An 18,134-nucleotide genomic window follows, 5' to 3' on the forward strand; every position below is an offset into this window, starting at 1 on the left:
TTAGAACTTATTTGTTATTCTCTCTGTTCGCGTGACCTTTCTCTCCAGATGCATGCTGGGAAATGACTTTTCCCTTCCGAACAGGAAAACCAAGTAATGGAGACGTGTCGTTACTGCTAATTAGCCAGTCGAGTTAACGGAACGTCTCTGTGACCTTTGAACCTCTGGACGCTAGTCACGTGACCAGGGGCGAAGGATTTTTTGATTGACAGGAAACAGAAACCATCAGCCATTTATTCAAACAATCTCATTGGTCGATTTTGACTCGAACCTGCGTCCTGTCGTGTGGCTCGTTTCCTCCTGACATGACACGGGTTGATTGACAAGTTGTCTTTGTGTGCGTCTGAATGGTTGTGCGTCGTTACATTTCGCAGAGTCCTGTCCAGGGTGTCCCCTACCCTTGCCCTGGGTAGCTGGGATATATTCAGGCAAACCTCAGAATGAGCAATACATTTTTATTTCTAATCCAACAACATTATTTTTATTAAAGAAAAGTTATTAGTTATATATATATTTTTTGGTTGATCTGATGACAATTCTTATTATTTTTTCTTTTTATAAATTTGAATATATTTTAATTGAATGAATATTTATTTTGTTGAACACATTTTCCTCCTTTATTTATAGGCTATAATTTAATTACTACTTTAGTTTATTATTTTGACGTTCCGTAAAATAATCAAAACCTTTGTCACATCTTAATCTTAATCTTAATCTTAAAACATTTTTATTTGTTCAGGCTTTTCCTTGATTTTCTGAGACTCCTGTGTTATTCTCAGTGTTATCTTGACCTTTTAAGTTTATATTTTATTAGTATTGTTTTGCGATATTTAAGCGATTTGTGACCCTGGTCTGGAAAATCGCTCAATAAATATAAATTACTTGCTTACTTACATTCATAACAACTTGTTTTAAAATATTTTATATTATTTGTTTTAACAATTAAAGTGAATATATTATTATATATTATATTAAATTAATCTCTGTATCTACAGAAACCTTTTATTACATTTTTATTAATATGGATTCAAAGCGTTTGAAGTTCTTGTTCTTCGTATCAATTTCAAGTTTAATTTGCGGTCTCTGGTGAAGATACGAGACGAGATGAGATGATGTAACCCACGAGTAACTTTGATCTCATGGAGCCTGGAAAAGTTTCACATCTGGGGCAGAAACATTACGACCAGCAGGCTGTTTATGAAACACATTAGAGGCGCGATCGATAACGCGGCTCATGTCAATAATAAAAGCTCGTCAATCACCGGGATGCACTTTTCATTATGAGAAGCCAAGGATCAATATCTGCTCCGCTAATGTGAATAAAGCCGTCTGGGCGCCGGAATTATGCGGCACAAAGGGGTCGGGGGTCAGTGGGATGTGGAGTGCGAGCAGGGGGTGATGAGGATGAAGGATGGGGAGCACAGGTGAGACCCAGGGCTGGACGTGGAGACACTGATGGGAAGTGACCGGAGAAGAAGAGAGAGACAGAAGTGTCAATCACTGGAGTTGAGCTCAGCTGCTGTTGGGGCGTTTGTTGTTGTTGTTGTGTGTTTGTTTGTGTTCATCTGAAGTTGTTGTGTGAGTCAAATACAGCAGTTAAATCAAGTTTTATTTATTTATTATGTTGAAAAAAGTGATAAAAAATAACTATAAATATATTGGGGCAAACAAAATGTAAAATAATTAAGAAAAAAGTGAAATTAATAAAAATATTTTACATATACGTACATATATAATATTTTAAAATTATTATTTTATATTTAGTTTGTCTCAGATGTATTCAAATGCAGGTATTTTACAAAATTAAACTATTTTCTATGTATTACAACTTCATTACATATAGGTACATTTAGCTTAATTCATTATTGTTCATTATGTTTTATATTTTAATTTATTCTCTAGAACTACTAACTAAGTTATTCTGAATTATATATATAAATATATATATATATAAAAACATTTTTTTTTTTAGATCTAATAAAAACAAAAAAAAAAATTCTAAATAAAATTATATATATTTACATATTTAATTTAACTTCTTTCTTAATTATTTGATATGTTCTTTGTTCAAATGAAGTTATTTTATAATTTGTTTTTACAACTTTTCTATGTAATACAACTTCATCACATATACTTAACGAGTTATTCTCTAGAACTATTAAACTAAATTTGTCACTTCCATTTTTAATATATTTCATTTATATATATAAATATATATACATAAAATATGTAAGATGTTGTACAACATGTTATTGTCCTATTCAATATTCATCTTGTCATAAAGAACATAAATGAAAAGAACAAAAATAAAAATCCAGTTGGAAGTGAAGGATGTTCAAGAAACAACTCTCAGATTTTTAGAATTCCATCTCCAGCTTCTTCCTGTCAGCAACCATAAATAACAACACAAACACAAACTTTTGTACTTTTTTTTCCCGGCTGCTGTACTTGTTGATGACCTTTGTGAGAGACTCTCAACAGGGGGCGCCGAGACTCGTTCAGATCTATTTTTAGATCGTCCGGTGTGGGAGTGAGATGATGGATGGAGCGCTGCGGTTACATCTCAGCGACGACACTCAAACACGCCGCGCCTGTTTTATAGTGTTTCAGCTCCACGTGTGTGTGTGTGTGTGTGTGCGCAGGTTAGAGTGATATATGTTTCCTTGTGGTGCATAGTAATGAATCATTTCACACACCAACAAGGTCACACACACACACACACACACACACACACACACACACACACACACACACACACACACACACACACACACACACACACGAAACAGCGTTTATATCATCCACAGGCTGACAAAATTCACACTCGAGTTTCACATACGTTGTCATGGTTACCAGCATGTTTGTTTCCTCCGAGACGCTCCAGTTGGTGAAGTTCTGATCCGAATGTTTCTTCGAGTCCATTGAATTCATGTGATTAAGTTGTTGTTTTTTTTAAAGGGGACTCGCAAAGTGATTAATCAGTAAACAATTATCAGTAAAAAGTTGTTTCAAGGTTATTTTCCTTTAGTGCAAATAATTAAAAACATGTTTTTTTTATAGAATTAATACATTCCGGACCAAAACAGGAAGTAAATAAGATTTTTTTTTTTATTTACATGCCACACACACACATACACACACTCACTCCAACATGCCATCACATCGTGAGGTCCAGCCTCAGCCAAAGTCCAGATTTATTCCTTCAGGGCTCTTTCAAAGTCCAGCCAGAGATCAATTGCTCCACAGTGGGACCCTGGGCAACACACACACACACACACACACACACAAACACAGATCCACACACACACACACACACACCGTCCCCTTGAAAGACATTACAAAACAGAATGAATGAGGCTGAAATTCTTGCTGCTGTTGCTGGACTCTGATTGCAAACATATACGAGTGTGTGTGAGTCTCTCTGTGTGTGTGTGTGTGTGTGTGTGTGTGTGTGTGTGTGTGTGTGTGTGTGTGTGTGTGTGTGTGTGTGTGTGTGTGGTGGTCTAATCACAGTGAGCAGAGAAGGCAATTTGTTCAGCTGGCGACCGAGTTGTGTTGATAAGCCGGACACACAAACACGCACCATCTATTTGCAGCTCACCGGGTCCGACCTACGCTGGAACTGACCAAACCGAGCGAGAGGAAACAAAAAACGATATATATTTATTCGCCCTTTGACAATCTCCGTTTCCATGCGTGTGCTGCTGCCATGGCAACCGCAGGCCTGTAGCTGCGTGAGTCAGCCGGGAGAAGAAGAAGAACGCATTTATATTCCACTGACCAGTCGCTAATGTTTCAGAGAAAAACAATCATCATCAGGATTTGATCATTCGGTCTCAAGTCATTTAACCTCCACAAACACACGCTCAACACGAACATACACAAACACACACGAACACACACAAACGGAATGGTTTCAAGTGAAGGACGCAGGAGAAGTTAACGGCTAATGTTCGCATCAGTCAAGAAAAGTAGGAGAAAAGACATTCAAAGTCAACATGGAAAAAGTAGCAACAATGATTTCAGTCAAAAAAAAAAAAAATGTTGTCAAAAAAGATGGACCTTCTGGACTTTAACAACAACAACATAAACAACTTAACAAATTGTTATTCAACTATATAGAGAAAAAAATAAATGATATAAGTCGACTGAAGAACAAATGTCCACTAGCTCAACACAATAAATCGTCGTCTTCCTCCAAGAAATAAACGGCGAATGCCAAATGGAAGAGAAAAGACGGACGGAAAAAAGGAAATTAAATCAAAAAGAGCAGTCATCTTTAAATTATATATCATTATAAGAGCTGGCGGCTCCAGGAGACGCCGGCAACAATAAACTAGAAAAACATCTTCAGGAGAAAATGTCGGAGGAAGCGAAAATTAACTGGCACGGAGTCCGATATTCCAGCGACGCTTTCAGGGACGTCTCGCTCCTTGAGAACACATGACTCAGCCGTGATTTCCACGATCGGCTCCAGCTGTGCAAACACCAGCCTCCCAGGAGTCCAAACAGGAAGTGTCCAACCACAATAAAACCTTAAAAACTAAATTACAAAGAAAAATAAAACCTATGGTGAAAACTTCGAACCTTAAATACGTCGAATCTTAATAAGAGAAAAAGACGGATGCATTTATTTTTGTTATGTGTATCCATTGAAAGAAAAACATCCTTTTACTTCCATTTCATTTCCTTATTTTTTACTATAATAGTCTTAAAAATATCTTTAAAAATAGCAAATTCAATGAAAAAGTAAAATCTTTGATCTGTTTTACAGTAAAAAAACGTTTTATTTGATATCGTCTGAGCTCACGAGCGTCTTTTATAAAATAGCGCACTTTATAAAAAGGAGTATTCAATGGTTGGAGAAGAATAAGATATTCTAAGAGAAGAAGACAACAATCAAAATGGATGCATTTATTTCTTTTGTCATGTAAGTAAGTAAGTAAGTAAGTAATATTTATTTATATAGCGCTTTTCGAGACCAGGGTCACAAAGCGCTTTAACAATCAAAACAATACTCAAAACAGTACATACTTCAAAGATCAAGACAACACCGAGAACAACACAGGAGTTCGAGAAATTCAAGGAAAAGCCTGAACAAATAGAAACGTCTTAAGATGTTTCTTAAAGGAGTCAGTAGACTCCATCAACTCCATCAAGCGCAAAGAGAGAGGAAGATTGTTCCAAAGCTTAGGAGCAACAGCCTGAAAAGATTTCTCTCCTCTGGTCCTGAGCCGTGTGATGTATATCCATTAAAAACAACATTTTATTTCCACTCAATATCCATTTGTTGTCTGTATTTATATGTTTTTTTTGACATTATAGTCTTCAAAAATAGCAAATTAAGTAAGAAAGAACAATCTTTGTTTTTTTTTTCAGTTAAAATACGTTTTATTTGATATCATCTGAGCTCACGAGCGTCTTTTATAAAATAGCACACTTTATAAAAAGGATTATTCAAGGGTTGGAGAAGAATAATATATTCCAAGAGAAGAAGACAACAATCAAAATGGATGCATTTATTTCCGTTGTCATGTATATCCGTTAAAAACAACATTTTATTACCACTCAATGTCCATTTATTGTCTGTATTTTTATGTTTTTTTAACCATAATAGTTAAAAAAGTCTTCAAAAATAGCAAATTGAATAAGAAAGTAAAATCTTTGATTTGTTTTCCAGTTAAAATACGTTTCATTTGATATCCTCTGAGCTCACAGGTGTCTGTTGGACACACAGCACTTTATAAAAAGGTGTATTCAAGGGTTGACGTCCATTTACTGGCGTCTGACAGGGAAGTGCGAGAAACAAGACGGTCTCCATCTATTTGTGAATCTCCACACTTGTCTTACAGACGAGATAAAAGGTACAACGTTGCCGAACTTGTCTGTCAATCACCTCCCTTCGCCCCCCACGCCCCCCTCGACCCTCCCCCACCGATGCCTTGAAGAAGCAGCTTAGTGCTGAAGTGGTGAGTTTCAGCACCGGACAGCTCCCCCGAGTGTGTCTCTGCCTCGACGGCTGAATACAAACTAACCGTGGAGGACACTTGATGGAGCTCTTACGTGGGTGCATAGTGGTTGCCGTGGTTACCGTAAGCTCTAGTTTGGGCCCACGGGCCGTCGTCGAGGCGCTTCCATCGACCTCTGATACGAGCTGATGTTCTGAACTCTCGCTGCCTCCCCGTTCTGTTAGCATGGATGCAAAACACCAAGATACGTCGCATGTCTGACGCCGTACCTCACTCTGTGTCACCTAGTTCTACAGTTAGCAGTGAGAAAAACCAATTGTTGTTGTCGCCCCCTACTGTTGGGAGGCCGAAAGACATTAGAAATGATATCTAGTTTTACAGTTTTACAGCAGTATATCCTTTTTTTTTTTTTTAACATTTATTGTTTTTTTTGGAACATCCACTTTTTCTAAATTGCCCAAAGTAGTAAATATCAAGTAGTTTTGCAATCATCAAGAATTTCTGCCTCGAAGTTAAAACCATCAAAATTGGCAAGCAAAGTGTTTTCTTTTTTCAAAAGATAACTTCTTGGCACAACAACATTTGTATTTTTTTTAACAGCAAGACTGCTACACACAGAATAAACTGATATAAAACTTACTGATAAGTGACATTTTAGTAGGAAGAACGAGTATAGCAACGTAAAGATTTAAAGAATCGAATGAACGATCTCAATGTAGCGGACACGATGTGAGCATTTGTGTGTCTCCATGACAACACCAGATTTCAGCTGTATTGTTCATTAAAAAAAATGTACCAGTTATTATTGTCAACACAATGCTTACCCTTCACCGTGCTCTAGTAGGAGAACTCACATTTCCCAGATCCTGAAAACTTTGCATTAGTTTCTTTCAGGATCAATTTTAAAATTCTGGTTCTTACATTCAGATCTATTCATGGTCAGACCTTCCATCACTGATCTGATCCAGACTTACACCCCAGCTTGGGCTCTGAGGTCTGTGGATCAGAATCTACTGATGGTTCCTGAACATGGTTCAGAGGAGAGAAATCCTTTCAGACTGTTGCTCCTAAGCTTTAAAACGATCTTCCTCTGTGTTTTATGATCTACTGACTCCTTCAAGAAACATCTTAAGTCAAGTTAATAGTCAAAGAATTAAAAAAACATCTATAACTAGTTAGAGTCAAAACGTCCTTATTTTTGTGAACATTTTTCTTCAGGAATCATGTGAAAAGCTGAAACTGCTTCCGTAGATCTCCGTCAGTGTTGTCTGAGATGAAACCTTCTGAACGGTACTAAAAATGAAATAATAATGATAGAAAACAAGTTATTTTTAGAGACCTCAGGTAAGAGCGCCGGGATATAAAAACTACTCACATTCTTTCAGAGACACATCTCCAGAGATCGCTGAGACCTTTTTCTAGGGACACGACGCCCTGATGCGCTCGAGCCACTATTGTGTCCTCGACTCTGGAGTACTCAGAGCGGCGGCTCTCGGTTCTGACCCAACAGACTCTAATGGCTGAATGAAAGCACGAAAAGCTCTAATGGAGTTTCTGCGTTATGTGGAAAGAAAAAGTGCAGAGGGATGGAGACGCAGGGGGGAGGAAGATATGGTGAAGAGAGAGAGAGGTCCAGTTCGTTGTTCAGACACAGAGATACTCGATGTATCTTTGACAAATATATGATTAAATATGAAGATATTATAACCGTATGAAACTAATTTACCCTCTGGATGTTTTAGGGGGGGTGGGGCTGATCTTGCCTCTAGCTTAACTCTTAGGAGGAAGATCCTCTCCAGAGGCCCGAAAAACATCCGGAAACACCTGTACCCGTCCCCCGTTCAGCTCCATTATTCCGCCGGCTTCATCTCATCTCCGCCCCCATCGCTCTTCCTCTTCCACTTTGGAGTCAGCAGGCGTAGGAGGCCGCAGTGATGCTGCCGTCGCTGCGGCGACCTGGCAGGCAAACATAGATGGTTTGTGTGGGTGAGAGGTCTCACTCTTCACTCACTGCCAAGATCAGGAAGGAGGGGGGGAGATGGGGGAGACGGGGGAGAGACAATGGAATGCTGCTCAGAAGATTCCTGAGCTGATGTCTCCGGGTACGGATAAATCTGAACATGGAGTTAAGTTTTGATTTCGATCATTTTCGTTTGTGTTCTTTTGAAAAAAAAAAAGCCACCATTTGATCGATATTATTTGTAGGAACACAAAACAAGAACAAGTGTAATTTCAGATTCTAGCTAAGCAACGAAAATAAACAAAAAAGATATAAAACGTGGATCCTCATCAGTTTATTTGGAGAAATGGAAGCAGCTGATGATCTACTATTTTTTACATTCATTTATTTTTTTTAAATATGAATAGAAAATACTTTAATGGAGATATTTAACAAAATTACAGAAAACAAAAGAAATTAAAAAATATTCTTTTTATTTGGTTTAGTTTTTTCTTTCTTCATATTTCATGTTAGCATAAAATAAGCATTTTGTTCTTGTCTATTCAGGGCAAAAGAATGATATAAATGAGATAATATTCAGAATAAATACAACATTTACTCAAACAAACTAAGCTTTATAAGAGGAGCTCAGTCGTTTGTGATGGACTTGGACTAGAGCTTCCTCTGGCTCAACATAAGAGAAGTTTGTAATGACAATGAGATTATTTGTAGCAACATCTTCCCGTCATCTGCTCCAGGGTGAGTCGATAATCTTCCCCACAAAGAGTAAATATTCAACATCCTGGCGGCTCCTGTCGTGCAGTCCTGCGGCGCCGTCTTCCCGAGGCCGCCGCCGCGCACTCACCCCGGATCCGTATAAGAAAGGCAACTCTGTGCTTTGAGCAAAGGCAGCTTTCATTTATGAGAAAGCGAAAGCGGCTTTTCTTGACACCGGCCGGTCGCCTTCCTCATTCACATTCAGACTTGAAAAGGCGGCGGCGGCGAGGAAGCGTCGGGCCACCTCAGAGGAAATCCTTCTTAATTGAATTCTGCTGTTGTGGTGCAACATTTCATCTGCTTTTCAATATCGGCAGGATTCTTCTCTTCCAGAGAACAAATCAACTTTGTCCGCAGAGAGAGCAACTTCCTGTCTGGCTGCAGGGGAAGGAAACTCTCCTGATGCAGCGACAACAGGAGCTGTTGTTCTGATTAGCTTCACGCTAACTTAGAAAGAATGTTTCATAACTTGAATCAAATATATTTATCTTTGTGACTCTCCTGTCATATTTTTCACCCCCTTGTTCTGCTCTCTTGAGCAATTTTAGATTCACTATAACATTTATTTGATCCTTTTTTCTTCTTCTCGGACTGTCGACCTTTCCTTGTCAGCATTTTCTCGCCTCATTTTCTTTGCACTTCAGATTTTTTTTTCCCCGAGACATCAACTTCTTATTCTGTTGGTAAAACTTTATTTTTTCTACTTTTCTTTTCTCGCTCGACTGCTTCTCTTTTCTTTTACAATCTATGAATTCGCTTAGGTCAGGTTTTTCCAAAGGAATTTCATGCGGACTGTATTATTCAAGCAAGAGACCATAAAATACGCATTTATTAACTGGTAAAAATAAACATTTTCAAAAGTAAAAAGTAAAAAAAAAAAAAGGTCATATTTATACTTAAAGTGATTCATTCCTAGTTACCACTTTGAAGTCATGGTTCTTTTTGTAAATCTTTTTTTTCTTCTCTCTTTTCTAATACATCTGAAAACAAATTATTCTTTTTAACTCTCCTCATTTCGGTGTTTTCTTCCTGCAGATTTTTCAATGCAATTTTTTTTAAATTACTAAAATAATACTTTTTAATTCATTTTTACATTTGTTATTCTTATTTATATATATGTTTTATCCTACCATTTAAAAATACATTTTCTAAAATTGTTTGACACATACACTAATCATTTTAAATATTTTTCTTTTACAAAGTTTACAATTTCACATGACTTTTCAACCATTTAGTTATCTTTTAATCTTGTTTTTCAAACCCATAATCTAATTTTTTTTTAAGTTACTTTCACATTTGCAAATTTTATTATCTAGAGTTTGTTAAATGTCTTTGTTCTTTGGATTTTACTTATTACTACATGATTTTTCTTGCCTTTAATCTCTGTTTTTCATGTTTAACTATGGAAGTAAATCAATGCCCTCAGAATATTGAATGGTTGAATTAATTTTTTTCAAATATTGAAAGGTTCAATTAATTTCAATTATTCAATATTTGTTTTTTAGCTCAAATCTGGTGGGACTTATTATCTTCATAACGTTTGTTCTGTGAAAAATTGCAGTTTCTTCTAAATAATTCCCAATGATTTCCTTTTTCGTGACTAGAAAAAGTGTAATGAAAACATCAATTGAGACTGTATTAACAGTTTATAATTGTTCTTTTCAAATATTTTTTGACATCACACATCCTTTTTGATAAAGGAGTTCAGACGAGTGTTAATGTTAATACTTGACATACATTAACACAAATACTTTATTAACAGAGACGATCTTGTTTGAAACCTCTTGTTTAACAAAAATAAAACTGCAAATCACCTTCAAACCTACTTGGACGTTGACATGTATAACTACGTTGACATGTATAACTATGTTGACATGTATAACTACATTGACATACAGTATATAACTACATTGACGTGTATAACTACGTTGACATGTATAACTACGTTTACATGTATAACTACGTTTACATGTATAACTACGTTGACATGTATAACTACGTTTACATGTATAACTACATTGACATGTATAACTATGTTTACATGTATAACTACGTTTACATGTATAACTACGTTTACATGTATAACTACGTTGACATGTATAACTACGTTTACATGTATAACTACGTTGACATGTATAACTACATTGACATGTATAACTACGTTAACATGTATAACTATGTTGACATGTATAACTAAATTGACATGTATAACTACATTGACATGTATAACTATGTTTACATGTATAACTACGTTGACATGTATAACTATGTTTACATAAATAACTACATTGACATGTATAACTATGTTGACATGTATAACTACATTGACATGTATAACTATGTTTACATGTATAACTACGTTGACATGTATAACTATGTTGACATGAATAACTACATTGACATGTATAACTATGTTGACATGAATAACTACATTGACATGTATAACTACATTGTCATGTATAACTATGTTTACATGTATAACTACGTTGACATGTATAACTATGTTGACATGAATAACTACGTTGACATGTATAACTATGTTGACATGTATAACTTTGTTGACATGTATAACTACGTTTACATGTATAACTACGTATACATGTATAACTATATTGACATGTATAACTACGTTGATATGTATAACTACGTTGACATGTATAACTATATTGACATGTATAACTACGTTGACATGTATAACTACGTTGACATGTTTAACTATGTTGACATGTATAACTACGTTTACTTGTATAACTACGTTGACATGTTTAGCTATGTTGACATGTATAACTACGTTGACATGTATAACTATGTTGACATGTATAACTACGTTGACATATATAACTATGTTGGCATGTATAACTACGTTGACATGTATAACTATGTTGACATGTATAACTACGTTGACATATATAACTATGTTGGCATGTATAACTACGTTGACATGTATAACTATGTTGACATGTATAACTACGTTGACATATATAACTATGTTGGCATGTATAACTACGTTGACATATATAACTATGTTGGCATGTATAACTACGTTGACATGTATAACTACATTGACATGTATAACTACGTTTACTTGTATAACTACGTTGACATGTATAACTACGTTGACATATATAACTATGTTGGCATGTATAACTACGTTGACATGTATAACTATGTTGACATGTATAACTATGTTGACATATATAACTATGTTGGCATGTATAACTACGTTGACATGTATAACTATGTTGACATGTTTAACTATATTGACATGTATAACTATGTTGACATGTATGGCTGTCAAAAGCACTACCGAATTTCCCCTCGCGGGACTAATAAGGGATTCTAAATAACAATGTTGACATGTATAACTATGTTGGCATGTATAACTACGTTGACATGTATAACTACTTTTACATATATAACTTTGTTGACTTGTAAGCTCTTATATGCTCTGCATCAACTTCTTCATGCTGGCGTGCATTCTTATCGGCTAAATGTGAAGCCTTTTTTAGAAATAACAAATGGTGAGAGTGTTTCCTGCCGCGATGTTTATCATCGTCCACATCACTGATGCGTGAACACGCGGGTCTTTGGTTTGTTTCTACCGCTTAATATCAGTGAGAGATTAGATGAGCTTAAAGGCAGGATCACAAAGTTTGAAGAACCCCAACGAAGTGCTCTTCATCAACTCCTTCATGCTGCCGTGCGTTCTTATCGACTATCTTATATATTCGTATATCTTATCAGTAGATTTAATGGAGCAATAATTATGTTTTTAGCTGAACTGCATGAAAATTGTGTGAATCACGTGAGTTGACGACAGTTTCTGTTGCTCTTCACACCTGATAAAGCTAACAGGAAGTAACGTGCGGAGCAACCGTCCTGATGATATTGTCTAGTTCCACAGATCGGCAGATTGAGATCATGAAGCAGTACAGTTGACTCCTACTCTCAGGCGAAGACATGGCTGCACAGATCCTTCGGGTCACCTTGACCCTGAGACAACACTATGGATACCACAAATACATTTGTTTTCAGGCCTTCTGGTCAATTTGACCCTTAGATAACACAAAGTATAACTCAAGCACATTTGTTTTCAGGCCTTTGGGTCACCTTGACCCTGAGATAACACAATGTATACCTCAAACACATTTGTTTTCAGGCCTTCGGGTCACCTTGACCCTTAGATAACACAAGGGATAACTCAATCACATTTGTTTTCAGGCCTTCGGGTCACCTTGACCCTGAGACAACACAATGGATACCTCAAACACATTTGTTTTCAGGCCTTCGGGTCACCTTGACCCTGAGACAACACAAGGGATACCTCAAACACATTTGTTTTCAGGCTTTCAGGTCACATTGACCCTTAGATAACAAAAGAAATACCAAAAAAAACATTTTGTTTTCAGGCAATCGTGTCACCTTGACCCTGAGATAACACAATGGATACCTCAAACACGTTTGTTTTCAGGCCTTTGGGTCACCTTGACCCTGAGACAACACAATGGATACCACAAACACATTTGTTTTCAGGCCTTCGGGTCACCTTGACCCTGAGACAACACAATGGATACCTCAAACATGTTTGTTTTCAGGCCTTCCGGTCACATTGACCCTGAGACAACACAATGGATACCTCAAACACATTTGTTTTCAGGCCTTCGGGTCACATTGACCCTGAGACAACACAATGGATACCTCAAACACATTTGTTTTTAGGCCTTCGGGTCAAATTGACCCTTACATAACACAAGGGTTAACTCAATCACATTTGTTTTCAGGCCTTCGGGTCACCTTGACCCTGAGACAACACAACGGATACCTCAAACACATTTGTTTTCAGGCCTTCGGGTCACCTTGACCCTTAGATAACATGAGGATAACTCAATCACATTTGTTTTCAGGCCTTCGGGTCACCTTGACCCTGAGATAACACAAGGGACACCTCAAACACATTTGTGTTCAGGCCTTAGGATCACTTTAGCCCTGAGACAACACAATGGATACCTCAAACACATTTGTTTTCAGGCCCTCGGGTCACATTGACCCCAAGATAACACAAGGGTTAAAAAACAAAATGTGTGCATTTCTTTATTATCATGTCATAATCTATGAGTTGATAAACGTAGCCATTAGCGCAATAGTGTGATACAGCCAAAGGATGTGAACGAAGGTAAACGCACCATGAACGAGCAGATCACGTTGACTTGCTCAGCGGTCGAGCGACATCGGGCGAGTGTTCGGTGCGAGTCCGCCCGGAGGGATGCGCTTCCGTCGTGTGACATTTACAGTAGGAGTTAAAAATAGAAAGTTCACGGCGCGTACGTTTCACGAACACTCTGGGACGCGAGCGACCGCGCTCCAGCGAGCACCGAAGGTCGCGGCGTGATGATGTCACCTGGACCTCGAGGAAGAGCCGGCGATTTGTGAAGCGTTGACCTGTGACCGCGATGCACAGATTCTAGACAGAGGTCATTGAATTCATAAAACATCAGGCTCTCGGGTTTTTTTTAGGCGATCCGACGAGGGAGTCGTCGGTGTCGTCGCGTCCTTCCGTGAAGACGCGTCCGGTGGCATCGAGCCACCAGGTCGAGTTAGAAAACTTGGAGAGGATTCAAGTCTCATCCCGTCACAAACGCACACCCGGGAAAAAGGATCTGCATGGAGCCTGACAGCGGCGGCAGGAGGAAACACTGATGCAGAGAGAAGCGAAGCTGCAGCTTTTTAAAAACCTCCTTGAATGTTTTAAAAGCTGGTGTAGCTGCAGAGCGACAGCGAGTATCTCAGCGTCTGTCGATTATCTAACGACGTGACAGCAGTAGAAGCTCCAGAGACACCGAGACTCTCATCCGTGCGGATCATATGGAAACAATGATTCGTAGGAAGTCAAACATTTACATCATACATCCTGCGTTGGTATCGTTTAAAGAGAGTTTAATACAGTCTCACTTGTTTCCGTTCAACAAAAGCTTATTTTCTCTATTTACTCTTTACTCTTATTGAGAAATTTGTGAAGTACATGGCTATATACTTTTTTATTTGTTGATCTTAAAAGTTTTTTTAAGAAAGTTATATATTTAATGATGTACTGTTTACCTTATTTTTACATGTTTCTACACCTTTCTTATAATATGTATGATGCATTTCCCTTAAATATTTATCTAATATTATTTTATTAAATACTTTTACTTAAAGTAAGTTATATATTTAATGATGTACTGTTTACTTTATTTACATGTTTCTACACCTTTCTTATAATATGTATGATGTATTTCCCTTAAATATTTATCTTATATTATTTTATTAAATACTTTTACTTAAAGTAAGTTATATATTTAATGATGTACTGTTTATTTTATCTACATGTTTTTACACCTTTCTAATAATATATATGATGTATTTCCCTTAAATATTTATCTTATATTATTTTATGAAATACTTATACTTTCACGTAAGTTATATATTTAATTATGTACTGTTTACTTTATTTACATGTTTTTACACCTTTCTGATAATATTTATGATGTATTCCCCTTAAATATTTATCTTATATTATTTTATTAAATACTTATACTTAAAGTAAGTTATATATTTAATGATGTACTGTTTTTTTATCTACATGTTTTTCCACCATTCTAATAATATTTATGATATCGTTTTGTTTTCAATTCATGTATTTTCCCTTAAACGTTTATCTTATATGATTTATAAAAAAATATATTTAATAAATAATATCTTCTGTTACGAATGTGATTTTTCAGTTTGTTAAAGTATAAAACAATACTAATACTACTAATAATAATAACAATATTAATAATAAGAATAATAACCAACGCTTTATTTAGTAATACATAATATATATAGAATATGTCATTTTATTTTAATTTCTTTAAATATTTATTTTTGTTAATGATGCAAAATGTTAATAATGACTATTACATATTTTATTCTGATAATATCCTCAGGAATATAATTTTAGTCATTGTCACTAATTAAAGATGCTGTATTTACACAAAAATATCACAGAGGAATAACTTTATACTGTGAATGTAGCAAATGAATATTAAATGAGATTACGTACATTTAATTGAAGTATAAAGGCGTTCATATCTAATTTATTTAAAATATATTTTTTTAATTTCCCTGGTGTTCGTCTGTGGGGCGGAGTGTCTGGTACAGGAAGAGCAGCAGAGAATCAAGCGAAGATGTAAGGCTGATAAATCAATTGCAGAGCAGACAGATGGACAAGCACAACTTCTAACACACAGCGACACACACATCCACGTGCGCACACACACATCCACGTGCGCGCACACGCCGCAGGAGCCACGGGGGAGGTCTCCGGGGTAAACAGATGTTTAGTGCGCTGTGATTTGTGTGTTTTGATTCGTCGCCATCCGGCGCCGGATTCCAAAAAAGCAACGGTCTTGTTTCTGCTGGCGGGCTCCCTCAAGGGCCCGCCAGCCACTTCCACGGCCAGCGCCGCCGCCGCGACACGTGACTGCGATGGGGCCACATTAAGTTTTCATTCCGACACGACGACGTCTCCGGTCGTCGTCACAAACATGCGTCAAGCGCCGGATCATTAATTGATAGAACATTTGTTGGACTTTTGTGAAAATTCTAGTTTAGCCTCGGGTTTATTATTCAACCGAGTCTTTCCTTCTTGTCCGACCGTCGTTACTTTGACGCCGCGCTCACGTCGATGCTAACCGCCGAACACGCTTCCCGTGAAATAATTCAGCAAAGATAAAAGTATAAACACGTGTTGCTAAAGTAGCTATGCTATGCTAGTTGACGCTGGTTAGCTAACTTGGCGGGAAACAATAAATAGACAGTAATTTGACTCTTGGTTCCACACGCCGAGAGAGATTTTCTTTGGATATAGCATGCTAGCTAACAGTGCGACTTGAATATTTTATGTAGCAAACAGTTTAAACTCTAAAAGTTGAATTGACTTGAAACTAGTACTTCTTTATGGCACTGACTCAATGCTTTTAACAAAGACGTGAAGAATGGACGACGCTTTCTTCTATTTTGTTGTTTTGTCGTTTTGTGTACATTTTTTATTGTCAATAAAATAGTCTCACTTACTGTTCCCCTGATTATCGTAACATATTTATTTTCTATATATGAAACAACTGCCATAAACCACACTTATAGTAGCTAATATGCTAAGCTAATAAGCTATGAGCTAATTTGCTACACTAGTGGTCAAATATTTGTGTCTTGTGATTAAAATTTGAAGATTTTCCAGCTTTAATGATAAAAAAAACGTCAAATGTATACATAACATGAATGAATACTACTTTATTTGGGAAATATTTAGCTTTTAAACTCTCAAACTATACACTTTCTCAAGCTCACTTATCTTTTCAAGGTTAACCTTTTTCTTTTTCAAATCCACACCATGTTTCGGGGCAAGTTTGAACAGTCTTGACGTTCAAGTCTCTTTACAGACTTGATCCAGACGGTCAACATATTTGTCTTTGCTCAACAGACACATGGAGAACTGGAGTGGTTTGCAGATGCTGACGGACGTGGACATGGAGCTCTACACCGGATTACAGCGGCTGTAAGTCGTCCAATATTTGTTCCTCATTTCCCTTTTTTAAAACCTCTTGTGCACAAAGATGTTGTTGATCAGAGATCAAGTGAGATTCATACAATCTTAAGTTCGCTAACTCACTCGTCTATGCTAAGTAGTGTTAGCTTAGCATTGTTTTCCGCTTTGCTACAAATCGTTTATTTTTTGTTGGCTTGAGTTTGTCGCTGTGTTCTCTCGTCATCCGTTAGTTTCAAACAATTATCTTGAGCAACAGATCTAGTAAAAAAAACAAACAACAATTCATTTGTTTCGGTTCCTATTAAAGTGAAGCTAATTAAGCCTAATAGTAGTTGATATTTTATCTTACTATCTTTTTTTTCATTAGTTAAAGGCATTAAACAATTATACAAATTAAAGACGACATATAAATGACATCAATGCTAATATAAAAATGGCAGTATTTAAAACTTTTACAGTATAATAGTAGGTTCAAAAATATCGATACTGTATCGATATTGAACAGTACTTTATTGAATTTCTTTTTTTTTGTCATTCAAATCATATATATATATTTTTTAACTATAATTCGTTAATGGTTTACAATTCAATATATTGTGTTTAAAATAAAATAAATTAGATTTTTTTTTCAGTTAACATGTTAATATTTACAGCGTTTGTTCATTTTTGAGTTTCAATTAAACTTCCGGACGCTAGATGGCAGCACTGATAACGTTCGTAGCAGCTTAAGGACCATTGAAATGGTGATGACTGGGGACGAGAGGATACAGTGACTCCAGCAGTTTTAAAGCTGATGTTTGGACATATTTCGGATTCAAAACAAATGAAAGCAGTTACGTCTTCGTCAAGAGTCATGTGGTCTGTAAATTCTACAACACCAGAG

General features: G+C 36.5%; 1 protein-coding gene across 2 annotated transcripts in view; it reads left to right on the forward strand.

The window, feature by feature from the left end:
• ntrk3a (neurotrophic tyrosine kinase, receptor, type 3a) overlaps window positions 1-18,134 on the forward strand; it is a 128,496-nt gene that overhangs the window by 6,032 nt on the left and 104,330 nt on the right. For both annotated transcript variants that reach the window (XM_087796925.1, XM_087796926.1), the window contains exon 2: window positions 17,186-17,260. In XM_087796925.1, coding sequence (XP_087653051.1) covers window positions 17,186-17,260 — 75 coding nt within the window. The remainder of the gene's footprint in view (window positions 1-17,185; window positions 17,261-18,134) is intronic.

The sequence above is a fragment of the Callionymus lyra genome, chromosome 8, assembly GCF_982586985.1.
Source record: "Callionymus lyra chromosome 8, fCalLyr1.hap1.1, whole genome shotgun sequence".
Taxonomy (NCBI): Eukaryota; Metazoa; Chordata; class Actinopteri; order Syngnathiformes; family Callionymidae; genus Callionymus; species Callionymus lyra.